The sequence below is a fragment of the Protomyctophum bolini genome (genome assembly GCF_963924005.1).
Source record: "Protomyctophum bolini genome assembly, chromosome: 16".
Lineage (NCBI taxonomy): Eukaryota > Metazoa > Chordata > Actinopteri > Myctophiformes > Myctophidae > Protomyctophum > Protomyctophum bolini.
This window is the reverse complement of record NC_137877.1, coordinates 30482109-30509665: the sequence shown is the minus strand read 5'-3', so window position 1 is coordinate 30509665 and position 27557 is coordinate 30482109. Positions and strand designations below refer to the sequence as shown.

Below are 27557 nucleotides of genomic sequence, written 5' to 3'. Positions count from 1 at the left end.
AAAGCCAGTTGCACCCTGGTGGATTGGAACCCTCAACCAGGGCAGGGATTTTACCACTGCACCACCTGAGCGCCAAATGGCAATTTTCTTTCTGCTTATCAGCAATCATGCTCATGAAAATGGGAACAAACTTCAGCAAAAATGCTGTTCTCAATAATTCCATAAAAAAAGCAGTTCATTCAAATCTCTATAAAAAGTTCAGTTCATTCAAATCTCTATAAAAAGTCCTTGCCTCATGCTGTGACTTACACCTGATTTAAAGTTAGTTGCGGGCCAGAGTCTCTGCAACGCGTAGTGCGCTTGAAGATCTACTATTTTCGGTGTGAGATAGAATGTGCAAATAAGCACAAACCAGGCTTTAGCTTATGGGAGCCCCTGTTGTGACCAATTGATAATAGGCAGTCTTCTTGGCCATGAGTTCATCATGTGTGCCCTTCTCTATGACAACACCCTGGGACATCACAGCTATAATGTCAGCAGTTTGGATAGTAGACAGTCGATGGGCGATGACAATACAGGTACGTCCTTTTCTAGCCTCATCCAGAGCTACCTGGACAGTCTGTTGAGAGAACAGAGCCTGTATCGTGAACTGGGACTACAAGAGCATCTTCCACGGATGTTAATATGTAACACAATGGTGATTTGTGGATCATTATGCCCTACATGGCTTGCACCGTAGGTAAAGAAATGTTTGATATAGTTAAATGTAGTGGGGGTGCCTCCCACCTTTTCACTTTCTGTGTCCAGGGCAGAGGTGGCCTCATCCAGCAGCAGAATCTTTGGGTTTCTGACGATTGCTCGAGCGATGGCAATACGTTGCTTCTGTCCCCTAGACAACTGGGATCCCTGGGCACCAACCTGAGTGTCATATTTCTGCATGTAGAAGTATTGAAGAATATATAAGTATTGTGGGAATTTCAGAAATGAATTAATTTAAATAATAAACTAAATCGAAATGTGTTTCCTTAAAACATAATAATACATTACGTTACAAAATAAGTTGTATTTGAGACTTACAACATTCCAGCAATTCAGGCTTGAATGACTACTTACATCTGGTAGACTCATCACAAAGTCATGGAGATATGCTTTCTTAGCTGCCTCGATAACATCCTCCATGCTAACGCATTGTGTGTTATCTCCATATTGTATATTTTCAGCGATGCTGCAGTCAAACAGCACTGGCTCTTGGGACACAATGCCTATTTGTGCCCTAATGAAGGGCACGTTGACATTTTGTGACGAGCGGCCATCAATCACCTGAAGATGATAGGACATAGTATACAGTATGAGTTTAGCAACTTTGGTTTGGATTAGCCTTTTATAATCAGCAAAAATCGAATTAACAGTATTTAAATGCAATGCATTTCTAACAATTACAACAGTGACATACTGACTGCAAATGACGATGACATATAGGCCTGCGCAGTAACAAATGTTAATTTAATTAATGCAACTTTAAAAGTGGAGAGGGGCAAAAGCACCCAAATTCAAATTTAAATTTATAGTTGAACTTTTACACTTTCAGTGATACATGTCAACACTCAGGAGTTTAGTGTGCAGGAATTATAATGGTAATGACAGAGCATCAACGTACCACTTTTCCCTCATCTGGGTCATAAAACCTCTCCAGCAGTTGGACACTCGTGCTCTTCCCACAACCACTACTCCCCACGAAGGCCAACGTCTGACCAGGCTTCACCGACACCAGCAGCCCATTCAAGACCTGGACATCTGGCCTTGTAGGGTAGGTGAATTTACAGTTGTTGAACTCTATCTCTCCTTTGAAGTTATCCTAAGACATGGTGGGGAGGTAGGACATTACTTTTCTGCATTTAACCAGCAGATCGCTGCTCAGATAGTTCAGATGAGCACACAGGGGAAGCTAGCTACACTGTTAAAGACACTTTCAGTTCCATTTGGTTCCATTTTAAGGTCCTGGCAATTTGCATTTGACATTCATCTTACTCATTGTTCCTCAGTAATACACATTTGACATTCCATCTTACTCATTTTTCCTCACCCATGTCTCTCCATCTGTGTGGTTTGAGCTGATTTTAGGAATGCGGTCCAGGAGTTTGAAGAGCTGGGCGGCAGCGATCCTGGCTTTGGCATAATCTGGGGTGAAGGAGGAAGCTTTTCCCAGAGCAGTCCCACTGATAACAATGGAGGAAATCACTCTGAAAAAATGAATAAAATACATGGATGCTTTTTAACCACATACTGTAGCTGAACATGATTCTTGAATACTGATAAGCACTAATACGCAGTGCTACTTAAAGCTGCAATCCGGAAGTTATTTTATTGAATAGAAATGAACATCTGCGGCCTGGGCCGTGGCTCAGTGGTCCAGGCACCTTGGCCAGTAGCCCAAGCCTGGCAGTGTGCTGCGGGCTCGACTCCCGATCCAGACAGCCTTTACTGCATGTCACCCCCCCATCTCTCTCCCCCATTTCCTGTCAGTACTGTAGCAATAAGGGCAATCAATACCCCCTGGCCAAGCAGAGATTGTATTATGGATTGCAGCTTCAACAGACTGAGGTCTTTTCAGTGAATCCTGTAATAAAAACAAACCTGAAAACCATCATATAATGCAGTCCTTCGGCACTAACCAGATATCCTCCATATCTAAATGATGCTGCATACGCCATAGAGATAACACATTGAGCAAAGGCAAAACAGATGCCGTAGATGTTGGCTTTCTTCTTGGCAGATTTATATGGAGCCTCAAGCTGTTTCTCATACGCTTCCACAAACACTCTCTCCTTAGCCAGGCCTGCAATAGTCCTGATGTTGGTGAGAGCTTCACTGGACACCTGTGGAAGAGCGCACACGCACATATGGTATTCTGTAAGTACACGGTAATGTCCTCATTGTTAATTTAACTCAAGAGAGTATACAAATGTAACCAAGTGGACTCTTTTGGGTCAATTTAGTACATTCTCAGAGTGACCCGGTGTAGTGTTTTTGATTCGAGAATGTATTGACAATTCTTAAAAACAACATGGTTGTAAAAGTACATTCATTGTCAATATCAGTAATAGTCAGACAAAAATATTATATCCATCGTATCTTGTTTTATGCTTTTTATTTATTGTCTCCACCAGGCCGAGACTATGTTTTGCCCCATGTCCATCAGTCGATCAGCCTGTTAGCGCCACCAGGAGGACGGTTTTTAGCAAAACACATTTCACCTACAGATTGTCAAATTGGTACACAGTATCTCTATAGTCACACAAATCTGTGACTCTTGTCGAGCCACTCTGTATAAATGAGGCGTGATGCAGTAAAAATCAAAGACCCAGGTGAAACCAGCACATACAGGATTGATCAAGGCAGTGTAGTGTTAAGGCAGTGGCTTGAAGCATGATGTTGACACTGACAGTGGGAACATACCTGACCTGCTGCCTCCATGGCCTTCTGATCGTCATTTGCAAAGCCCGTCAGCATTTTGGCTTGAACGGCCCCAGACAGTCCAATGAGGGGCAGGAAACACATCACCACCAAAGTCAACTTCCAGCTGAAGTAGAAGGCTATGATAAAAGCTGCTCCAATGTTCGTCAAGGAATTCACAATCATGCCAATCTGAGATCCCGTTGCCTGCAGAGACAATATCATTTTCAACGTACAACAGCATACACACGGTCATCCAAAACAATGCAGTGCTATCTCTATAGGACGATGCAGACTTATTATTTTCAGACCTGCAGGTTTTACACAGTAATATCCTTTTGTATTCGTTTGTAACTCAGAGAGTGTACAATTGTAATCAAATAATGGACCCTTACATGTCCATCTGGTTACACTTGTACACAGTTAGATTAATATAACGCTAATATAAGGCTTTTCCAGTCTAGCTGCAGCCTCTCACCCCTTGGACCATGGCGGCGTCAGTGGCCAGTCTGGTGGTCAGAGCTCCAGGGCTGTTATTGGGGTCATCAAACCAGCCCACTTCCTGTTTTAGCATTGCCTGGAAGCCCATCTTCCTGAGTCGGCGGGTCAGCAGCTCACCAGATTTAGCAAACGCATATCCCTGGAACACAACTGTGAGTTATTTCACCTCACAACAATGTCAATCATTCAGGTCACTATTCTTTGTAGTATAATTTAATTATACTCTGTATCACATTGGTGTCTTAGATAAGGATTCTCAAGCTTTTTATTGTGAGCATGTTGATTGGCTATACAGTATTAGCTATTTGTATTCCACTGTTGTTTGACAAAGTAAGTTATGCAGACTAACCGATTTGATCAATCAAAAAAGTACTTGATAGAATAATCGCTAAGAAAGTAATCAATACCTGCAGCCCTAAATTCAACCACATGGCACTAAGAAAATACCAACCTGTAAGAACTGGCAGAAGAAACTAGCCACAGCGACAATACAAAACAGAACACAAATCCCATTAATCTGCTCTCTCTGTTCGTCCAAGTCACGAATGCCAAAAGTCTGCAATTGCAAATATGATAAAAAGAAATTACATGTGGCAGTGGCACATAACAATGTAGACATGACCGTAAAACCCTGACTGTTTATTTAACCCATTTAGACCCGACGTCGAAATTAAAAAAAATCTCAAACATTTTCATGTCAAGGACCCCCAAAAATATATTTAATTGGCCGCAGACCCCCATCTGAAAATATGTTGTTCCAGGGACCTCCCCAGAAGCAAAGTTAAACACTCTGAAAGAATATATATTAGATAGATTTGCTCCACATTTTCACGATTTTTCAAAAATAGCAGACCTACAACCTCGTAGCGCGGCACTCGGTGCCGCACTATGAGCTTGTAGATCTGCTATTTTTCAATGGCTAAAGTATAACAATGCTTAAAATACAAAAAGGGGTTCCTGCCCAAAATGGGTCAACCCAGAGAGAGTGTACAACTTGACCCGTACCCTCTGCCTCAGTGTTCATTGAAATGTAACAAAATGGACGACAGGTCTGTGGGTACACTGTCAGAGTTAAATGAACACAATATTATGGGATTAATAATGCACGAATAGTGCATGAATCCCACCAGTACACAAATACAATACAGGTGGGGGGCAAAAAAGTTATAAAGGTATAAAGAGGAACGGGACTGCAGAGAAAACATTCCAAATGCAATTGAAAAAATAAAAAAACGTGTGAACTGAACGGTGCAGTGTGTGTGTGTGTGTGTGTGTGTGTGTGTGTGTGTGTGTGTGTGTGTGTGTGTGTGTCAAAGACAGCGACAACATTGGACTGAGTTGAGATTACAAGGAAAGACTGCATGTCTTCCTGCTGCGGACCATTCTGTCTCTCACTCTGTGTTCAAAAATGTTGCCATTGATGAGTGCATTGTTGTTTTTACTTTGAAAGCGAGATTACAGGTTCTACCTTCTAAACTTAATCTCTCCATCTGGTTTCCAGGCAATCATGCTCCTCACTGTATCCATCATGGCCATGAACAAATAGCTGAAACCATGTCCCACATCTTAAATGGTTGCCATGTTTACAGGGACCTTTACATAATATGTAGGCATGACAGAATAGTGGATTTGATATCGAAAGACATCTCTTCCATTTTCAGGTCCTCCATCATGCTTTATAAGCATTCTACTGTGAAGCAGAGGATGTTTAACCTGTGTAATGATGATTCTGTGTTCTCTAACATTTCAGCTAACACCCCTGATGTCATTGTTGTAAATGAAAACCATAGAGGTGTTCATTCTCGAGGTCGGCTGTACCTATCAGCAGCTAATGCAGACCATCTCACAGCTAGGCTACTAAACTTTTATCTTTGGCAGCCTAGGGCATGTGCATAAATTGGTTGTGAGGGGCTTGCAAATGGCCGGCCTTTCCAAAAGGAGAGCCAAGCAGTTAGCGAGGTATTGCTCAGAGGTATTTCAGCCATTATAGGAAGCCGCTCAATTTGGAGGAGGCGTTGTTTCCTTTATCCATGATTTATGTCTGCTGCCCTGTGTCCGACATGTCAGCTGTACTGTATGTAACGATGCTTTGCCGTCCATGCACGTTGTAACTGGCTGCTCTCCCACTGTCAAACTGCACTGGCAGTGTTTATGTCCTTTGTACAAGGTATTCCTGTACTTCTCATTATGTGGACATAAATAAACATTTCAAATGTGTGTGTGTGTGTGTGTGTGTGTGTGTGTGTGTGTGTGCTGCAGTGGTCAATGGGTGAGTTTGTGACAGCTGCAGTTTTTACCCCAAACAGACACATATAGGGACACTCACGGCCAGTCATTGCGCATTGGCACAGCTAAAAAGATATGATAAATTACCATAAAGTATAATGAGGCAACAAAATGCAGTGTCTCTCACCCCAAGAATCTGGCTGAACAGGATGGCATAGATGGGGTTGACAGAGCCGTTGACCCCAGCTCCCAGAGAGCCCAGCACCATGTAGGGCCACTCTGGCTGATTGTACTTCAGGATCCGGCTCACTGCGGCCACCTGTACATCGTCTTCCTCTAGATCAGCCTTACATTCCTGTTGAAAACAGCTTTCACTATTAATTTATTAAGACCTGAGGCCGATTCTAACAGTTCTCTGAAAATGAAAACACCTATGTTGCTGTACAAGGACCCCCAAAATTATATTTAGTCTCAAAATGTTTTGTTCCAGGGACCACCAGAAGGAAAGATTTCACCATTTCCCAAAGAATATCACTTTGTGCCAGGCTGTGAACTTGTATATCGGCTATTTTTGAATAGCCAGAGTATGCAATAATGGTTAAAGTGCAGGTTGCAGTGATGCTGAATTAACTACGCTGAATTAATTCCACTTGAAAACTTTCAACTCAGCCTGATGGTGGCACTATAACAGGCCGAGTCGCGTCTTTACATATAACTGCACAGATCTGCGTCAAACGTTGTAAGCACACTCCCTATAGCCCAAGGAAAAACGTCTGGCCTGCATTTTTTGTCCCAACCATAGGGATTCCGAATCCCCCATACATAAAAGCAGATCCAAAACGAGTCGTGGGGTAGAGGAGGGTGAGCAGCAAAACTTTAACCCATTCTGGTGTTCTTTTAGTGTTCTAACACTTCTGGACGGGAATCCCTTTTGGGGTTCTGTACAGTATGTACAGTATTCAAAAATAAATAAATAAAATTGATGTTTTTAAGAAAACTTAGGTGAGGATTTAGAAGGCGTTTTTAAGAATCGGCCTCAGTCCAAAATGGGTGACAGCAGCGCAGCAGTATCAGTGTGCAGCAGCAAGCAAACAGGATGAGCAGTGCAAACGTCCAGTTTAAATAGCCGGTATGAAGATGGAATGAGTGTGTGATTGGATGAGTGAATCATGTGAATGAGAACGTTATGCTGAGGCAGCCCAATGAACGGCCACGGGCAACGGCACTGACTTTTCTGACTGAATTTGCTCTGCGCATGTCTGCGACAAGCGCGACACTCATTAGTACTGACTGTAGTGACGCTCATGAGTGCAGTATCTCCCCTGGGCGATAGTAGTAGGGATTGTCTCAGAGAGGAATACTATACTCAAAGAGGAATGAGTGTGTGAACAATGTGTGTGTTTAGCAGTGTTGTGTAAATGGGGTAAAAGTAGAGTAATTGTTCAGATAAAAACTTGAGTGAGTGGGATAATAAAGTATATAGGAGCGACCAAGGTCAGAAGCAATAGCCTCATCCTCAGAGAGAATCTGCCCATAAAGTTCCAACATAGTTGGCCTTTGGCCCCAAATACCACGTGATCAGGCTCTTAGAGATCCTTGATTACATATAGGTTGCTACCTTCAGGAAGGAGATATGGTGTACCAGCATACAATAAGGTTAGACTAAAGAGGTCCTTTGTCCACCAGTCGACCTTGAGGCTTAATCAGGAGTTGTAGTAGCCACAGGGTAATTTAAGTGGTGGATATTGCTCTTGTCTTCATATCTTTTATGTATGTAAATTGTCTTGTTCTTTAGGTTATGTCAAATGTTTGTATATGTGTGGGTGTGTCACATATACTGTCATTATTTGATTTACTGTATACCCTGAATCTTGAATAAACAGAACTGTGGAAAAAAAAAGTTTGTATACGTGTTCTGCATACTTGGCTGCTGTGTCGCAAGACAAATTTCAGTGTGTCAATAAAGTACTATATCATATCATATGTATACATACAGCTCCATCTCAATGAATTAGAATATTGTGTAAAAGTTAATTTTCTTCCTTCAGTATGTTGACAAGCTTCATGGAGATGCTAATTTTCCTTTCCAGCTCGATTTGGCGCCTGCCCACAGTGCCAAAACTACTAGTGGTGTACTGGTGTACTGACCATGGTATTACTGCTTAACTGACCAGCGAACTGGCCTGACCTGAACCCCACAGAGAATCTAGGTTGTATTGTCAAGACGAAGGTGTGAGACATGACTCAACAATACAAATGCATTTACGGCTGTTATCAAAGCAAACCTGTTAGGCTTTATAACACCTCAATAGTGACAAAGGCTGATCACCTCCATGCCATGGGCCCATTGATGAAATAATTTGTTAAAAATAGCCCAGACAAAGTATTGACTGCATACATTGCTTTTCAGATGGTCGACATTTCTCGTTTAAAAAAAAATCTTTTTTTTAGTGATCTCGTAAAATATTCTAATTTGTTGAGATATGATTTTTTTATTTTCATGAGCTGTACGCATCAATATTAAAACAAAAAAAAGGTTTGAAATACTTCACTTTATGCACAATGAATTGAGAATATATTAAAGTTTCACTTTTTGAATTATATTATGGAAGAAAAGGAACTTTTACACAATATTCTAATTCATTGAGATGGCGCTGTATACCTTTGCTATTGTCATCCCACAGTCTGAATGGAGTTTGAAACTGCCGGATATCGCGTCAGGGACACTCTCACTCAACTGGCTTTGAGATCGCAGACGAAGCGATCTCCTACAGAAAATAAATGATTATATATTAAAATAATTATTATATTGTTCATATTAGATGTTTTTTTAATAGCAGAGCATAACCCCAACACTTTCAAAACTACTGATGAACTTACCTCATACCAGAACTATAGCTCACTTGACTGAAACTCCTCACTTTTGGGGCAAATTCCTCTTCAATGGCCTCATTCTCTGAATAAAAGAGAATCAATAAAAATTGATTCTCCCATGTGATGACTGCCACCAAGAATGTGACAGTACTCTTTATACCAGACCTACCTTTGTTTGCTTTGGATGTATCACTTCCTTGACTCTGAAGGGTGACTAAGGTAAAGTAGACACCTTGCCTTTCCAAAAGCTCACTGTGTGTTCCTCTCTCTACAGCCTGTCCATGCTCAAATCCAATGATGACATCTGCGTTCCTAATCGTAGAGAGTCTGTGGGCAATGGAAATGGTCGTCCTGCCCATATGTGCCTGCAGATAGACATTACAGTGTCACTACACCTGTATTGTATTATTGGAGTAGGTGCTCAAAGTAGTTTGTGTTTAGTCAGTGGTTTTCTACCAGTGCAGTGGTCCCCAGCTAAATGATGGAGTTGGTAACTAAATAGACCCTTATAGATCTTTAACTCTTGAGAGCATAAAATGAAACCATTTGGTCAATTTGGTTTTATTTTACGCCCTCAAGAGCAAAATTATTGTTAAACATTTGCATCAGTTAATTTACAAGAAGTCTAAACACAGTTAGAGAATGTAGAATAACTGTTATTTTGGTTTGGCCTCATAATGGTACCACATCAATACATCATGCAATTGTGGACAATAACAACAAAATTAAGTTAAAAACTAAGTTTTGGGTCTGAGAGGCTAGGGCTCCATCGTGCGCCACCCCATATCCCTAAACTTATTTGCCATTTTTTACTATTTTAAAACATTTAGAAATAGTTCAACTAGCCAATCTACAGCGACACGTTGTTAGCTTGTAGATCGGCTATTTGTACCATTTTAAAATGTTTTAAAATAGTAAAAAATGGCAAATAAGTTTAGGGATAAGGGGTAAGGGGTGGTGCAAGATATAGGGCTAAGGGCTCCATTTATGTCGCTGTCGTTTTCCGCGACGCAGCCCGCAATTCAGCCGCTAGGAGCTTCTCTGTCCCTTAATGGTATTTGGTCCAGCGTCACCCGCTATCTATTTTGCAGACGCCAGTATTTGCGCCTAGAGGTGTGGTCATGGGCGTGTTGGCACGCTTTCCCCTGAATTGCTATTTTGGTCACATACATTTGGGAAGGCGATAGTGGAGTGCATCACAAGTCAAGGCAGCAGCACATCACTCTTCCATGGGCTATAGACCGTAAGGCTATGAAGCAATATAGAACTGGGCATAACGGGCAACGGCTATGGGATCTCTTAAAGGCAATGGCACATGGACCTGTGATTGGTTTAATTATTGTAACGCCCAAACCACACCTATGCATAATATAACGGGTAACGGAGGTGTAACCAAAATACCAACTTTAATGGGGGAACACCCCTTCCCCACTGCTAAATCCCCAAACAGTGTATTTAGAAAGATCGAACGAAAACCTTGATATGAAAAAGGTTGAAAACCATTGGTTTAGGACCACTTTAGGTGATGCTGAGGTACTATACAGATAGATGAAGGGGAGGGTGCTTCACCTTATCCAGGGCCTGCTGGACAACAGCTTCACTCTGATTGTCCAAAGCAGAGGTGGCCATGTCCAGGAGCAAGATCTTAGGGTTGCGGATCAGTGCCCTGGCGATAGCAATCCTCTGCTTCTGTCCTCCGCTCATCTGACCACCACCTTCTCCCACCAAAGTATCAAATCTCTAAAATATGTTAAGAGTAGACAACACCAGTTATACTAGGTTTTATGAGAATGTCAAGGACCCCAACATTGTAAATGTATTTGACCCTCATCTGAAAATAGTTTGTGCCAGGGGACGCACAAACCCATACATGTGTGTTGTTAAAATGTAAAAAAGAAAATATAAAAAATCTTTGAGAACCACTGAATTAGACTATCATTTGTCATGAGCTAATATTTGGTGAGCACCTGGGGAAGATCCATTATGAAGTCAAAGGCATTTGCTTCTTTTGCGGCCTGGACGATGTCCTCTGTGGAGACACCAGGTCGGCCATAGCAGATGTTCTCTGCTATGGTGGTAGAAAACAGAACTGGCTCCTGCTCCACGATGCCAATGAGAGAGCGAAGCCACTGGATGTTCAGACTGCGGATGTCATGACCATCCAACGTCACCTGAAGACCAGAACGACACAAATTTGAATAGGCCGTTTCATCAAAGTTTGGAGCATTCAGGGTAGCTTTTCACACGGTCTGACTGTCACCTTTCCCTCCTTTGGGTTGTAGAACCTTTGGAAAAGCTGGATGGTGGTGCTCTTTCCTGACCCGCTTGGTCCAACAAAAGCGGTGGTTTGTCCTGCTTTGATCTGCATGCTCATGTCATCTAAAATCTGGAAAGAGCAGCTCATCCATACGTTTTGCTCTTTTACAAAACCGTTAACAAAATAAATATGGATCAACAAAAATGAGTTACCTTAACGTCTGGTCTAGACGGATAATGGAAAGTGACATTGTGGAATTCAATGTCACCATTGACATTGTCCAGTTTGTGGCCCTCTTCTGAGAGACAGTCGATTTCTGGTTCCTGTAAAAGTATACAAACAAATTTGCTTTAATGTTTTATGGTACTTACCGGTATCTTTAGCATGTGAGCTACAGTATGTTAAAAGAAATGTAGTGTTCTACCCGGTCAATGGTGTCAAAGATTGACTTTGCAGCAGCTCGTCCAGAAGCAAAGGCTTCCAGGCAGGGGGAAGCCTGACCCAGGTTCATAGCTGCCATGAGTACTCCAAAAAACACCTGCCGACAAAAACACAAGCTACTCGTCATTTGAGGGCCTGCAACTTTCAAAAGACATTGATTTGATCAAATGGGATCATACAAAGTAAAATGTATCCATTTGTAACGCATCATTTATTATGTAACCAAATGAATGCATACAGGTCCATTAGGTTATATTTGTACACAGAGCTAAATGAACACTGAGGATGCACTGAAGAAGCCGTGTGTACCTGAATAAGAGTACCAGGAGAGAGCTCCTTAGTGTCAATGACCATTTTAGATCCATACCAGAACGCCAAAGCATAACAAAGGAAGATGATGCACCACATATAGCCTTGAAACAGTCCAATGATGGCACCCTTTTTCACACCCCAGTTCTGAGCCTCCTCAAGGTTTTTGTCATACCTGATAATGACAATTGAAACTTCATATTCATTCATATTATTCAACGCTTTGTTGCACGACCTTTGAATGAGTAATTTATTTTTGATGAGAGAATCAATTGAGCTTTTGAGCAAAGGAGTCTGACACGTGGCAAAAGAAAATGGGTGCCTAGTCTTTTTTAGGGCAGACTGCCTCCAAATTTGAGAAGAAATATACAGTGCCTTTCTGCCTCCTTCTCTTCTCCCCCGAAGGCTGCCACAGTTCTAATGGAGGACAGGACCTCATCAGCCACTGCGCCCGCTTTCGCGTAGGACAGCAGCTCCCTTCCCGTCAGTCTGGACACAGCCTTTAAGGACAAATTTAAGGCATAAGTAACATTAACATTAAAATAAAATGTGCCCCACATGATGAAAATTGATATTGGAGAAGTACTGATATGATATGATATGATATAGTACTATATTGTCAGTTCACACTGAAATGTGTCTTGCGACACAGCAGCCAAGTATGCAGAACAAATATACACACATTTGACATAAAACAAAGAACAAGACAATTTACATACATAAAGACATGAAGACAAGAGCAATATCCATCTCTTAGATTATCCTGCGGCTACTACAACTCCTGATTAAGCCTCAAGGTCGACTGGTGGACAAAGGACCTCTTTAGTCTGACCTTATTGTATGCTGGTACTTCGGAGAAGTATTTTTGTTTTTGGAATTTTTTTATTCTAATTGTTGTGACTACCGGTATCTATAGTCTTTGTGTGTGAAAAATGTGTTAAAAAACAACGCCCCACATTCACAAAAAACAAGATTAAAGGTCCCTGCTCACTGGCTGTGTTTTTCAGATATTTAGCTGCGTTTCACCGCCGGTTTTCCGAAAAACGCGTCCAGTGTGCAACCACCCGAAGAGTTTTAAAGCTCCGCTAGCAGCCTTGTTACTCCTTACACCCAATGGGAATGTTGATCAAAGGGTGATGAGGTCACCAAAATCAGTACAGTTCACCCTACAATGTGAGGGAATGTCATGGGGACACATGAATGCACTCAGCAAGTTTCATGCCAATCTTACCCATTTGATTTTGAGATAACTTATCCGGGGTAAAAAGTCTAATAAAGTAAACGAAGATGACTCTGCAGGTAGTATATCAGGTATCATTTGTAACTCAGATGTACAAATGTAGGCTACACATTGGTTACATTTGTACACTCTCAGAGTTAAATGAACACTCAAAAGAGTTGCTGTCACAAACAACAACAAGGCAAGATGGTTCACAAGTTGACACTCACCGTAGCCATCAGCCCAGCACCTAGACCAATGAGTGGGCTCACTGCAATGACCACCAAGGTCAGCTTCCACCCCCCAATGAATCCCACCATGAAACCAAAGACGAACGTGGAGATCCTCTCAATGAAGATAGACACCTGGTCAGCGATGGCATTGTTGATCTTGTTGATGTCACTGGGATGAAATATAATAATCCACTTTACAGAGTTTACTTTACAAAACAAGTGGTCGGGTGTACAGTGTAAAGGTCCCCACACACAGAGTGCCTTTTTCTAGTTCGGTTTTCCGAAAAACGCATCCAGTGTGCAACCACCTTTAGTCAATTAAATTGTGTAAATGTTTTATGTGCAAAAATGACATTAAACAATACAGTGCAGTTAAAATCATTACAGGCACATGACAGTGGTAACAGTAGTAACTACAGTAGATGGCATTCTATGACTGTAACTCTCTATACACTGTTATTCAATGTAAGCATTTGAAGATTAATAAAGTAAATACACATTCAAAAGACAAATTAAACACTTATAAAAAGCTCTCCAACTCCAGCACACTAAGGGCCGATTCATACTCTTTTTTTACCGCTGTTTCGGTGCTGTAGTGCCGAAACAGGCTCGTCAGGATTTCGGCTCGTCAGAAATTCTCAGTAGCACCGAAGAGTCGACTTTAGGACGGTACCCCCCCCCCCAAACCTCAAATGACGTCACATTGTAGGCTCTACAGAGCCGAACCGACTTTTATTCGGCTCTAAAATAGGAGTATGAATCGGCCCTTGCGGTATATCAAGATAAATTCACAACTCACTCAGATATCCGTGTGTTTAATTCACCAACTGAGTTGCAGTCAAACCAGCCAATCTCCATTCGCATTACTTTCCGGAAGTAAGTCTTTCGGATTCTCTGAATTTGTCTTGCCGCTGCCGTCACCCAAAGGGCAATCTATATCACAGACATTTACATTGATAAAAGTTCAACCATCTTTACTAAACATGATTGTCATCAGAAACCATGGTCGCAGTTTGGTTGATTGCAGTGTTGAGTGGCACCGACTATGAGTCTATAAGTTGACAACACATTCCATACTTACTTGAAAATAACTTACGATCAGCATCCCTACTCCGATTCCAACATAGTAATATGCAAACATAGTCATCTGAGCCTCAACATCCACCCTGCCAAAAGAACAAGAAGGACAGATAAGAATGCACTTAATAGTCACTGTAATCAAACATTACATCAATGCAGCTAGTTAACTCACCCACAGAGGATGGTGTTGTTGTCATATGAAGAGCCATTGATCCAGGAGATGGTGTTGTTGATGCACGTTTTATTGGGGTCTGACAGTTCTTGGACCTCAAACTCATAAGCCACAAAAGTGTTTGTCATCTGACCATAGACCAGGAGCGTGAGAGGGGTCGCTGCACCATGTAATAGTGCACAGAAGCCTCCCATTACCATCATTACAGTGTCTTTCCAGGTGGCAAAGCGGAACTGGTGAAAAAGAGAAAACATTTTACTGTGCTTGAGGGAATTGTTGTTAAATATAGAATATTCTTTTGGGGTTTTATTGCCAAATTATCATACATATGTCTTAACAAAAAGTTGAGAAATTACTTCATTAATCTTTTTATATATTAAGTAAGTAAATATTTACCAATTGAAAAAAGCCAATGCTGAGCGCATTCTCATTCTTTTTCTCATCTCTGCAAAATTAATGAAGATAACGGGAAAGGAATATCACAAATACATAAATTATAATTTGTATATTAGCCACTGCCTTATAGTTAAAATATCAGTGAAAAGTTTACAGAACAAACTTACCGAATTTTATTGTCTGGAAAACAAAAAACAAACATACTAGGGTTAATTACACAGCTTGTGGCTGTACTGTATGGACATTGTCACTGTATGGACAATTGTTCACTCACCTCCTTTATCCATCTCGGATGTACGAGATTCCTTTATGTTCTGCGCTTGGGATATTCTCACTTGGTGACAAGGCAAAAAGGTGAACATTTAGTATTTTATATAATCAAAATACATGATGGTTCTTCCTTTAATATTGAAACACTGTCAAATGTATAGAACCAACCTTATTTTCTTTTCTTTTCTACCATACAGTGGCAGGGAATTTTAACTCTTGGATTAAAAAGTAGCCGCTCTGCCGGGATCTAAAGTTACAAACAACTGATAATGACCTCATGTTGTATGAGCTTTAGTTAAGTGATTAAGTGAAAGCATTCACATCTCATTTTACAAAAAGATAAGAAAATAAATTGTATATATATATTTAGACATTCACAATAAAGTCCTCATTTTGTATTTGAGAGTGTACAAATGAAAGAAATGGACCCATAACTTAACACTGAAGATTGTCATTGTACTGGGTACAGCTCCATATATGGAGCCTGGCCAGGGGCCCTGACCAGAGCCCGGGCAGGGACCTTTTGTGGCAGTTCTCGACAACTGTGAGTCCGACCGACTCGACACCGGGCACTGCACTCCCCGTGGAGGTGTGGAATGCGCATGTGTAATTTTTAGTCAGTGGTGCGAACGGTTCTCGAATTACGTGGATTATACAGACAGAGACTTGGTGCATTTATAGATAATTATTGTTTGCAAGTCTAACTAACCAGGCAATACAAATATTTTGTCATTCCAATAAAAAATACTTATCATCTGTAGCCTACCTTTCTGGGACACTTGTTGGGGAGTCACAGATCTCCTTAACGTTGGGTGTCCACAGACACCTCTGAGAGTCAACAGAGAGAATTATTCTGAAGTAATCTATGCCTCTGCTCTCCCATTATCTCTGACACCATTAGACTGATAAGGGTTGTCAGCATTCTGACATTCCTTCATAAGTCAAGGTGCATTCATTGAACCAAGTTAATGTTCACTAAATTGTATTTAAATTAGCAGGCTGGCAACATACAGTGCGTAAATTAAATGATATTATTTACATGGTAATTGTGCTAGTATAGGCATGCTATCATGTTATCATAATTACTAGTGATAATGACTACAAGTCCAATAGCATGGCTATTGGCCAGTACAAGTAGATGGCCTACTTTTATTGTACTGGCTACCTACTATAGGCCTAAAAATGGATTAGTCAGACATCTCATTATCAAATTATAGTCTGTGTCATGGATAGTAAAATGGGGTAATGACCTTGTGGTCATAAGATGACTTTCCTAACCTAATGAATGACTTGTATAATTCTAGTTATCTGTAACCCAAACTGATAATTAGCTTCATGGTTAAAAATAAATATGTAATGCATTACAATACACTAGGGATTTCTTTAAACTATATTTTAAGTTAAACCTTTCCCCTAATAAGATAGGCAGATACTGTACACCTATGACAAATGTAATGTGTAATGAGACAAAAACTTAATGAATGAGTTATAATCAATAATATGGCTTTGATTTAACAACAGTAGAGGATGCTAGGAGTAGGAGGGTCAATGCCCGCTAGGCCAAGTAAGTTGTAGATTAGGAATTTGTTCCATTTTACAGCAGGTTATTAGTCAGCCCACAACTGATAAAACCACAGCAAAGGCGGGGTCTTTAGACATTTTTAAAAACACACGTGTGAAGTAAGTGGGGTTCCCGAGGGGAGGGGGGTCCCAGAACCACAGGAACGCACCCAGGGTGCCGGCCCGGTTCCGGCTAGCCGTGCCGCGTCCGAAACGGTAGAGAAATTACAAAGTTACCATGTGGGGTTCCCCAGGGGTGGGGGAGTTCCAGTCACCCAGGAATGTGCCCAGGGGGCCGGGACCGGCGTGCCACCCATATCCGAAACGGTTGAAAAATGACAAAGTTACCGTGTGGCTACTGGCACACCCAAAATCATATATACAGTTTATGTGCATGCGGTTGCACACAGGTGGTGAAAAACAACCATGCTGTTTTCATGCTCATACCCAGACACCCAGCCAGCCACCCACACAGCTCCGTAAGAGAGTGGTTGCACCACTCAAAAACAGGATGTTTTGTTGCGAGTTTATGATATATAGACCAACCTGCCTGACTCATGTATAGGCCAGTCAAAGATTTGACCCAAAAGATATTGCAATCATTCAAGGTTTTTTAATGATCCTTGGGATATATATATATATATATTTTTTTTAAATCACACCCGTGTGGGCCCAGGCGGTGGCGTAACCGTCTGGGCACCCGACTGGTAATCCAGTCACAGTGTGCCGCGGGTTCGACTCCCGAGCCTGACACGGCCTTTACTGCATGTCTTCCCCCATCTCTCTCCCGTTTCCTCTCAGCCTCTGTCTGTGCCTTAAAAAAAAAAAAAAAACAATAAAAGGCATAAGCCGCAAAAAATATATCTAAAAAAAAAAAATCACACCCGTGTGAAGTGAGTGGTGCAACTCTGACCCCCAGGAACACACCCAGGGGACCGGGCCAGATCATCGCGTGTGTTAGGTTGCGCACAGGTGGTGAAAAAAACTGTCCATTTTCATGCTCATACACACCCACCCACCCACCCACACAGCTCCGTAAGGGACCACTCAAAAAACTGAAATTATATACATTTTGGATCATGGTCAATTCAGGGGTTGAACGTTGGGGTACCATTGAAAACCTATAAGGCAAAACATTCTAATTTGAATTATGCTTTTAAGTAACATGCGATATGTCAAACTAGGGGTTATTCATTAAAGATCTGATTAAAACCCGAGTTACTCATGACTCAGATTCGTTGTACATTAAATTAATAAAGGCAGAAACCGGTTAACCCGAATACAAATCTCACTTTATTCAAGTAGCAGTGCATTTCATTTATAGAATTTCTCATCATCCAAGGGGATTTTATCCAAGTATTAGTGATAGTGATGCAATAAAATGTACCCCCATGGCTAGTGCTGGGGGGGAAGGGGGACATAGGCAGGCTGACTGACCCAGGGTAGTGGTAACCCAAAAAGTCACAGCAAGCTGAAGCCAAATAAACAGAAAACAATTAAAACAATAGCAAACATAAGAGGGGAGGGGGAGATTACCACAACCACTGGGCATCACCTGATCCCAACATGGATCCCCAGCACCGCAGGCCTGAAAAGGGAAAGTATACAATTTAGAGAACTCACACATTCCAGATTAAAACACAACATAAACGTGATCCTTAAAATGGCCCATTGAAACAAGGGCGGTTGTTCAGTGGTGGATACTGGTGAATTTGATCCAGGCAAAGAAGCAGGGCGTCACTATACTGGCCCTGAAATGACAATTGGCCCGAGTTGCTTGCCATTTAATGTAATACTAAAATACAAAGATCAAATAACAGACAAAAAGGAACATTCCACATTTGCTATAGGGCAGCACACATCGTTCGATGCTCTGAGTGGCAGGAACCAGGTAGTAGGAAAGCAGCCCAGCTGCCCAGGGACAAACACTCCAGATGGAATGACTGTGGCAGCACAAGTGGCTATAATGTCAAAGTTTGACCAGTTTGTCTGGCCACAATATAATAGACTGCAGCCACTTACTAAAGAACACCACAATGGACATACCTGCACTGATGCACAACACAACACAGCTGACGCCCAACAGGCAAACTTGGTTGAGGAATTACTTGAAGCACACGCCGTTGACATGACAAGCGTGGCTATAAACTGCAGCCCCACGGGCCAGCTTGAGGGACGCACACCCAGCCAGACAACACCTAAATTGCCCGTTTAGACTAGAGTGTGCTGCTTAAATATGGCAGGCAATCAGTCCACTGATTACTAGTGGCCGATACATACTCCCATTTCGGCGCTGTAGTGCCGAAATGATTTCGGCTCGTCAGAAATTTTCAGTAGCACCGAAGAGCCGACTTTAGGACGGTACCCGCCCCCCCGAACCTCAAATGACGTCAAATTGTAGGCTCTACAGCGCCGAAACGACTTTTATTCGGCTCTAAAATAGGAGTATGAATCGGCCCTAGGCCTGGGGCAAGAGCAGGGTGGGAGCCAACACCCATACTGCTAGAAGTGTATATGCCTATCTGTATGTCTTTAAATGTTCGGATGAATTGAAAATGGAGGACCCTGATGTAACCAGCAAGTCTTTTTTTAATCTGTGCTTCCGTTGAACTGTCTGTACCCATTCTACAAATTGTTAATACAAATTTCAATCAATCAATTATGTTCAGTAAACAGGTCCATCTCAGCTCACTGGTGTGGAACTATACCTTAACAGGATTCAAGATAAACAAGTGAAATTGGTATTGACAATGATGAAACATAATATTGGTAATAAATAAATTGAACGAACGAAACAAAATCAGAACTGGAACACTATAAAAGTGAAGCTTATATCCTAAATGAGTTATTATTTCGCAAATTGGCGGCCCACCTGCTGTGAATGTATTTTCTGTTTATAGGCTAAAGAGCAGGAGAGGCGGGAAGCTGTAAATCTGAACAAACATGATTACTATCATAATGAGTTAATGGGAATATGGAGCTTTAACTTTTTAACAAAACACATTTTGTTTTTACCCAAATATATCACTAATACAATACAGCAGCACCTGTCCTCAATCAAAACAGATCAGTGTTTTGAAAGTGTCCTACTCACCTCCTCTCCTCTGAACTTCCGTCCACTGGACAATAATGTGCAGTCATCTCCATCTGCTGGAACTTTAGTGTAATTGTCCAGAGAAAGAGTGATGTAGAGAAGCAAAAGTGTAGTCAGGCACCAGGACAGGTAGGCTTTTACTGTGCGGGGGAAAGCCTGGTGACGCGTAGGTGACGCGAGGAGCGAGTACATATAGAACCAAAATAGAAATCTTCTGGTAGTGGTAGTCTTCTGGTAGTGGTAGTGGACTACACTGCGCGTCCCGCTTCAATCAAGCTTTTATTTTGAAAGTGGAAGTAATCCATCTCCGGTGCAACTTCCAATTTAAGGTGTTTTGCTTTTGACACATAGTTTAAAGTTTCGACCGTCCAGGTTAGTGCAGCTTTACTTGTCTGTCTGTATCATCTTTGCTGGGGGAAATACTAGGTCAGGATTTGAATTACGAATGTGATTTTTAGATCAAATAAGCTTATCTAGTCCTGTGCCATCCATGTATTTACTGTTTCTTATGCACATGGCTGTTTTGTTGCGTTTTATGTTTTAAATTGCTCTACTTCTACCGTGTCAGAATGTGTATTCTTATTTTTCAAAACCCTGTTGGTCAATGTCAATTATGGGGTTGCAACTTCCCATTAATCAATCTGTCTTGTGTACTTTAGAAATGTTCCTGTATATCCTTGGGCTGGTGCCTCTTTGGTTCCTGTATCGCTGGTGCAAAGAGACACGAAGAATAGCCAACATCTCGGAGAGACATGTCTACATTACTGGTTGTGACTCTGGGTTTGGTAATCTCCTCGCAAGACATCTGGACCAGCTGGGTTACCGTGTGATTGCGGGCTGTTACACTGAGAAGGGAGAAGATGAGTTGAAGAAGATCTGCTCAGACAGGCTGACCACTATCCACCTGGACGTCACCAAACCCGAAAGTGTCCGCAAGGCAACAGCTGATATTAAGACTTTAGTTGGCGAGAAGGGTAAGTAAAAGTACGCCCCCCCCCCCTGTGTGTGTGTGTGTGTGTGTGTGTGTGTGTGTGTGTGTGGACATGATAGGATTATTGATTCAGTTAGTTAATTGTTAAAATAAACCTTGCATGATACTGTAAACCGGTCTAGCAGCCATGGTCTGTATGATTGGCATGTTACTTCACATGTAAACCACCAGAGATGGGTGGGTTCAGGCGGTTTCACTGTTTCAGGAATGTCTTGTTGATGACAAATGTTTGCTCATGAGCCCAAACACTATACAGGTTTCCAGGAATACAAAACAACTCGCCCCTTTACCAACTTGCCCCGGGCGTACAGCCGGTGGAACAGCCCGGCCTGGTATTCCTAAAGTAATCTAAATAAATTATGCTTAAACGGTTAAACCTAACCTTATTCCTAACCTTAACCTCGGTAAAACTATGCCTAACCCTATTCTAAACTTAACCCCAGTAAAATTTGCACACACAGACATCAAAGGGGGCTTCAGCCCCGCCCCTTTTACCTGTCTGTAAAACAACTTCTCATCCAGACAATGAATGCAGCATTTACTATAGTGAAAGAAATGCAAATGCCCTCCCCTCCTTTTCATTCGAGAATTGCTTTTTTCAGAACTCTCCTGATCTTGAACGCAGCATTTTTGTGTTCCATATCATCGCCGCATCTCCAGTAGCCAACGAGTGTGGGGTCGTGCACGGAAAATGGCAGATCTACAAAATCTGAGGCTATTTTCTTCCAAAAGTGCCCTCTTACGGAATTTCAGACCCTGCTTCTGTAACACTCTCTGCATGTCCCTGACAGGTTTGATTTGACTGACTGTAATGCTTCTCCTCCAGGGCTGTGGGCTGTCGTGAACAATGCAGGCATCTCTGTTCCAACTGGTCCCTCTGACTGGCTCACCATAGAGGACTACAAGGGCATGCTAGAAGTAAATCTGAACGGGGTCATAAGTGTAACACTGAGCATCCTGCCACTCATTAAGAAGGCCAAAGGCAGGGTGGTGAATGTTGCCAGTGTGTTTGGGAGAATCAGTCCATTTGGTGGACCCTACTGTGTGACCAAGTATGGGGTGGAAGCCTTCAATGACAGTTTAAGGTGAGAGTGGCTGTAACTGTCTTGTGCTGTAGCTGAATGTTATCTCAAGCATCTTGTCCCATGAAGGGTTCATGTGTGTGAAACCTTGTTTTTCTTTCTCTCTCTCGTTTCAGGATTTACATGTACCATTTTGGAGTCAAAGTCCTATGCATTGAACCTGGTTTCTTCAAAACAAATGTGACAAACATACCACTAATGAAAAATAGCCTACAGAAGATGTGGGACAAATTACCCCAGGATACAAAAGATGACTATGGAGAGGATTACTTGCAACTTGGTGAGTTTTTGTGAATGTTCTACTTGAGAAAATTAACCATGACAAATACATGACGTGTAGAAACATTGGAGAGTCAGAGTGTATGGGTCATAAGTGGATGGGTAAGGAGGTTGTTGTAGTGTGGTTAAAAACAGCAAAACAAAATGGGTGCCCTGCCCGGAGGCGTGAACAAGAGCCACAGCCTTTGCCTTCTTAAAAAGGCATGTAGCCAGCTGCAGACCATGAACATATTGGCCATTCCATGGCAGACATATTGACAAATAGTTGTGTTCTTACTTCGTGTTACCAATTAAATACTTACTAAGAGCATGTTCCATTCAGGTCAGAGTGCTGCTATTATGGGAATTACAATTGGTAATGCCTGTGAAGGAAATGATGGTACACAAATATTTGTCAGTATGGCTGCTATGAAAAGGCTAGCCTCGCATGGCCAGCCTTCTAATCTCGGTCGTCCACTTCGAATGGAGGTCTGGAGGAACATTGTGTCAGTCATTGGCTTAAAGTTTACATTTGTTTAACTGACTAGCAGTTTAATATGGACAATATTGATGACTTTGATGTGCACACCTGGGTGAGCCACTTCCCTGCTAAAGGCCCATACTGTCAGTGGCCCGCTCCTTCTGTCATTTATTCTCCAACACACAAGGCATTCTTTCTGAATAAGCAAGTCTGGGATCCAAGGAGTAGTTCACCCTCCCAAAAAAATACGTATTTTCTATTACACACCCTATGAAGCCTTGAATTGATGACTGCCGGAGTCTCCGGTAGGAGAGTAGCTGAGTCTCCTATTGACCAATGACACAGTCATCATCAAATTATTGGCTAAGGAATGCGACAACTTAAAAATCAACATGAATTCAAGGAAATAAGCGTCACGTCCAGGGAGTGTTCATCAAGCTGCCTCACGCTAAGGAAACTGGGGATGGGCTCCTTTCAGAAAAAGCAAACTGCAGGTCAGTTTGGCTCGGGCTGTCACCCTGGTTAAATAAAAATACTATATTATTGTAAATGCAGTACAAGAGTTCACAATACTAATAATGATTCACTCAGACGGGGAACAAAGTGTTAAGAAAATATACACTGGATAAAAATATATATAATTGCACTTTTGGCTAGTTGTTTTTCCATGTACTTAAAAATGCATATATCATACAACCATATCGTATTGCTGATGCTCATGCTTATCTTCTAGCATTTGATAAGGTTGAGGGAAGATTTTCCCAGCTAACGGATGGGGACCTGATGAAGGTAGTCCACTGTATGGAGCACGCCATTTCTGCAGTCCACCCTCGCACTCGCTACTCTCCTGGATGGGATGCCAAGTTTGTCTGGTTGCCGTTGTCCTACATGCCGACATGCATTGTGGACAGACTTTTCCTCATGGATTCACTCAGGCCAAAAGTATCTGTGCTATAGGTGCTCTGCCAGGTCCGGTTTAAACCAACAGCCTTGATGAAAATGATAACGCATTACCACTTGAACACAATAGGAATGTTATTTCAATTTTATGAACCAGAATTTGTACCAGTGTCTTTAATTCACCTTTGATAATAAAATAAACATCTTTTATGAGAAAAGACATACACTCTTCACTTCTCTTCATGCATTATGACAGCAAGATGATTATAATAAGTGATTGAAGTGTCTGTCGAGTCGAGTATACAGTACTGTACTCGTTGGTGTATATATATATATAGTTCCTCCACCCACTTTCGCACAAATATATTTGATGGTATTAGTTTATATTCTAGTTTATTAACCTCTTAAACACTATACTTCAGGTGTCTAGACTTGGTCCCATACGTTTCTTTTGCTCTATACAAAGTCTATTATCCAGAAATGGCATATATAAACAAGTGCACAACAGCGCTAGATCTATTTTTGCTGAATGGTTGGCTATTATGATGTGCCCAGAAAGGGATGTTAGGAATCCCAAACACTACAAATGTGTAGTGATGTGCTGCGGTAAAGTTGTTCTTGTGGCCCACACCCGAGTGGAATAGTAAGAGACTGGCGACACGCTTTGATCTCGTTCATTCTGCCGCATGACTTCAGTCCATGGGTTTAGTTCTTCTGTTCTTCCAGCGATGAACTAAAATAATTAATGGATTTGTGTGAACCCAGTTAACATTCAATCTCTGATATTTGTAAATCAGCAATGTGAACATTTAATGGAAATGTTAATGGTTAAGTAAGAAATAATGGGTTGGGCAATGGAATACATTTACAAAAACATTTGAATCCCCTCCACCTCTCTATGTATCCAGATGCCACCTGGTGGTGTTTTGTCATAACTGGGGGGAAAAAAAGAAAAAAAAGTAGATGAGTAAATAAAAGTGGACAGTGTCAAAGTCTATACTTTCAATCTAGTCTCAAGCTTCTGGGTCCCACGCATGCTTACTAGTGTTTGTGTCTAGCTGCTTATGTCAATATTATAATCCTTTAGCTGTGCACATACAGTTCTATTAGCAGTCAGCTAGATGGACAAGGATTAATGAGGAACGGGAGAAGCAGACACTGGCACTTTATGTAGATATTCTATGGGGTATATATTCATATTGCATTATAATAATAAATCTTGAAACATTCAGAGTGACTTATGGTAACTACGAAATGGAGGAAGACGTTGCAGTCCCCTGTGTAAGTAGAATTACATCTAGCATGTGTTCATGTGGCTTATATACGGCATAAATACAGAAATTAATCACAAGTTTCCACCCTCAGGTGTCTACCAGTTATCTTCTTATTGACGTAAGATACATTTATATTTCTGATATTTTGAAAATATATGAAAACTGATATCACATTTGCTTTCATTTCTTTCAATGAGTATGTCTTTGTATTTTAAAGACAAGACCATGTTCATTAACAGGCCTGTCAAATAAAATGTAATTTATATTTACGTTCTCACAATTATTACATGTAATTCCCTGCTTATTTACAACATTGTTTTACTTCTATCTTGCAGGCAATCCTGACACACCTGCCCTCAGTCTATTTTATCTGGGCCACAGCCTGTTTTATCTTGACCATAGCCTTTGTCATTTTCCGGCACATCAGAGAGTCCTACGAGATTAATGCCATCAATGAGAAGCACGTGCTCATTACAGGCTGCGATAGTGGCTTTGGAAATCTACTGGCCAGACAACTGGATTTTAAAGGTTTTAATGTAATAGCTGCTTGTCTCACAGAAAAAGGTGCTTCAGATTTGGCATCTACAGCATCTTCCAGACTCAAGACTGTTCTGATCAATGTTACCGACAGTACAAGCATCAGAAAGGCGGTGGAGTTTGTAAGCACAGAGGTCGGAGATCGAGGTGAGCCGGGCGGACAGTAGGGGGTAGAGAGTAGAGACAGATAGGGTGCCAGTCAGTGATAAGCACTAGGAGAGATAAAGGAATTACTTGACAAACCCACAATCCTCCTACTGTGATTCATGCAGATCTACATGTTTCCCAGCCCATTTTTTCTGAAACGGGTTACTGAGGTGAATTATTATCAGTAGTGAAAAGTAACTGCTAAAGTATTGTAGCCTATTTAAGTATATGTTTGTGGTGGTTTTACTTTACTGGAGTATAAAGTTTTCGATATTTTACACTTCTACTCCACTACATCTCAGAGGCAAATATTAATTATGAATAAGTGGTTGATCATCTCTTTGGGACAGCCTATAATGATCATTCCTACCAGGCTTCATGAAAAGGTTTAGGAAGGAGTGGACTTACACCCATCCATTATTGATTTTGAACTTGACCTTTGAATGTTTTGACCCAAAAGTTAATATATGTTCGGCGAGGCCAAAGACAATATCGTTCTTCTCACTGAAGTTTGTTCTTCATACAGATAGACAAATGGAACAGCAAAAACATAATGTAAACATAATTATGTTTTATAACTTTTATAGCCAAACACTTTCTGTTAGCCAAGACAGCTGTTTCTTCTTTGTCTTTATCAGGTCTGTGGGGATTGGTGAATAATGCTGGGAGGGCCATACCCATTGGCCCATCAGAGTGGATGCAGTTAGAGGACTTCACAAAGGTTTTGGATGTTAATCTACTGGGTGTCATTCAGGTGACCCTCCAGTTTCTCCCACTGGTGAAGAAGGCCCAAGGCAGGGTGGTAAATGTGTCCAGTGTCTTGGGGAGGCTTTCCCTTTGTGGTGGAGGCTACTGCGTGTCCAAATGGGCGATCGAGGGCTTCTCTGACAGCCTCAGGTATCACTTTTATCAAAGACTATACTAGACTAAACTATACATTATTCTAGATTGGGCATGCAAGTGAGATATTAGTAGATGAAAAGATGTAAAAATGGTAAAATGATCGCTGTTTGTGATTGCACTGTCAACATATCCAATCATGTGAACAGTACAATCAATCGTATCCTTGCAAAGCATAAAACCTCCATCAGCAGGTAGGGTTATTAACCCTGAAAAATTCTGTTTATTTCTGCCAATATAATTCCCGCATAAAAATAATCAAATGTCACAGAAATTATATTTATATATTATATAGCAGCATCTTCCTTCTGTTCAGGAGGGAAATGATATACTTTGGGATCAAAGTGATCATCATTGAGCCGGGATTCTTCAAGACCTCAGTGACTAGTATAGATCTCATTGAAGCAGACCTGAAGAGACTTTGGGACCGCCTCCCTCAGGAAGTCAAAGACTCCTATGGACCCAGCTACTTTGACGAATGTGAGTGGATGTAATTTGCAATACACTGATCAGCATCTTCAGATACTCTACAATCACATACTATCAATTATATATATATATATATATATATATATATATATATATATATATATATATATATATATATATATATATATATATATATATATATATATATATATTCAATTTACAATCATTGAATGTCTGTCCCTTTTTGTGTCCCCCTCCTTTTATATATACTGTGAATCTCAGACTTGAAAGCTCAGGACTACAACATGGGTCTGTTGGTCAGTTCAGATCTCACCAAAGTGACCAATTGTATGGAACATGCCCTAACGGCTCAGCACCCTCGCACACGTTACGGAGCAGGCTGGGACGCAAAGTTGTTCTGGATCCCTCTCGCTTACCTCCCATCATTTATTCAGGACTTTGTAGTCAATGCTACTCTTCCCGTACCAAATGATGAAAGAAATGTCCCCATGAATCAAGTAGATGTTGAATGA

The 27557-nt window shown here is 41.4% G+C and overlaps 3 protein-coding genes across 4 annotated transcripts; 2 read left to right on the top strand and 1 right to left on the bottom strand.

The window, feature by feature from the left end:
- Positions 1-358: 358 nt before the first annotated feature.
- abcb11a (ATP-binding cassette, sub-family B (MDR/TAP), member 11a) lies at positions 359-20217 on the bottom strand (the record flags this gene model as incomplete). Its single annotated transcript, XM_080785978.1, has 31 exons — positions 359-559; positions 727-873; positions 1054-1260; positions 1598-1795; positions 2024-2180; positions 2575-2816; positions 3397-3600; positions 3872-4033; positions 4346-4450; positions 6308-6475; positions 8783-8888; positions 9001-9076; positions 9164-9359; positions 10564-10734; positions 10962-11165; positions 11255-11380; positions 11464-11574; positions 11676-11789; positions 12002-12176; positions 12377-12501; positions 13451-13622; positions 14253-14386; positions 14535-14619; positions 14706-14938; positions 15102-15150; positions 15269-15281; positions 15376-15435; positions 16138-16199; positions 18487-18519; positions 18978-18982; positions 20026-20217. 31 exons carry the CDS (start codon positions 20215-20217, stop codon positions 359-361), a joined length of 4233 nt encoding a protein of 1410 aa, XP_080642104.1.
- Positions 20218-20256: 39 nt separating this feature from the next.
- On the top strand, positions 20257-23914 carry LOC308330635 (retinol dehydrogenase 7-like). 2 transcript variants are annotated; one of them, XM_080785586.1, is made up of 5 exons: positions 20257-20397; positions 20685-20999; positions 21843-22101; positions 22215-22378; positions 23571-23914. In XM_080785586.1, exons 2-5 carry the CDS (start codon positions 20687-20689, stop codon positions 23792-23794), a joined length of 960 nt encoding a protein of 319 aa, XP_080641712.1. In that variant the 5' UTR covers positions 20257-20397; positions 20685-20686; the 3' UTR covers positions 23795-23914. The 2 variants fall into 2 exon arrangements, with proteins under 2 accessions (XP_080641712.1, XP_080641713.1); XM_080785587.1 differs by having other exon boundaries at positions 20271-20354.
- Positions 23915-24991: 1077 nt separating this feature from the next.
- LOC308330904 (retinol dehydrogenase 7-like) lies at positions 24992-27557 on the top strand (the record flags this gene model as incomplete). The annotated part of the gene is made up of 5 exons (XM_080785976.1): positions 24992-25018; positions 25347-25695; positions 26334-26592; positions 26912-27075; positions 27307-27557. The coding sequence occupies 5 exons, from the start codon at positions 24992-24994 to the stop codon at positions 27555-27557; spliced, it is 1050 nt and encodes a 349-aa protein (XP_080642102.1).

Bases quoted from the DNA above. Each gene is read 5' to 3' on its own strand.
- LOC308330635 (XM_080785586.1), top strand. From the start codon at position 20,687: ATGTTCCTGTATATCCTTGGGCTGGTGCCTCTTTGGTTCCTGTATCGC. The intron at 21,000-21,842 runs GTAAGTAAAAGT...CTTCTCCTCCAG, and splicing joins GACTTTAGTTGGCGAGAAGG to GGCTGTGGGCTGTCGTGAAC. The intron at 22,379-23,570 runs GTGAGTTTTTGT...CTTATCTTCTAG, and splicing joins AGAGGATTACTTGCAACTTG to CATTTGATAAGGTTGAGGGA.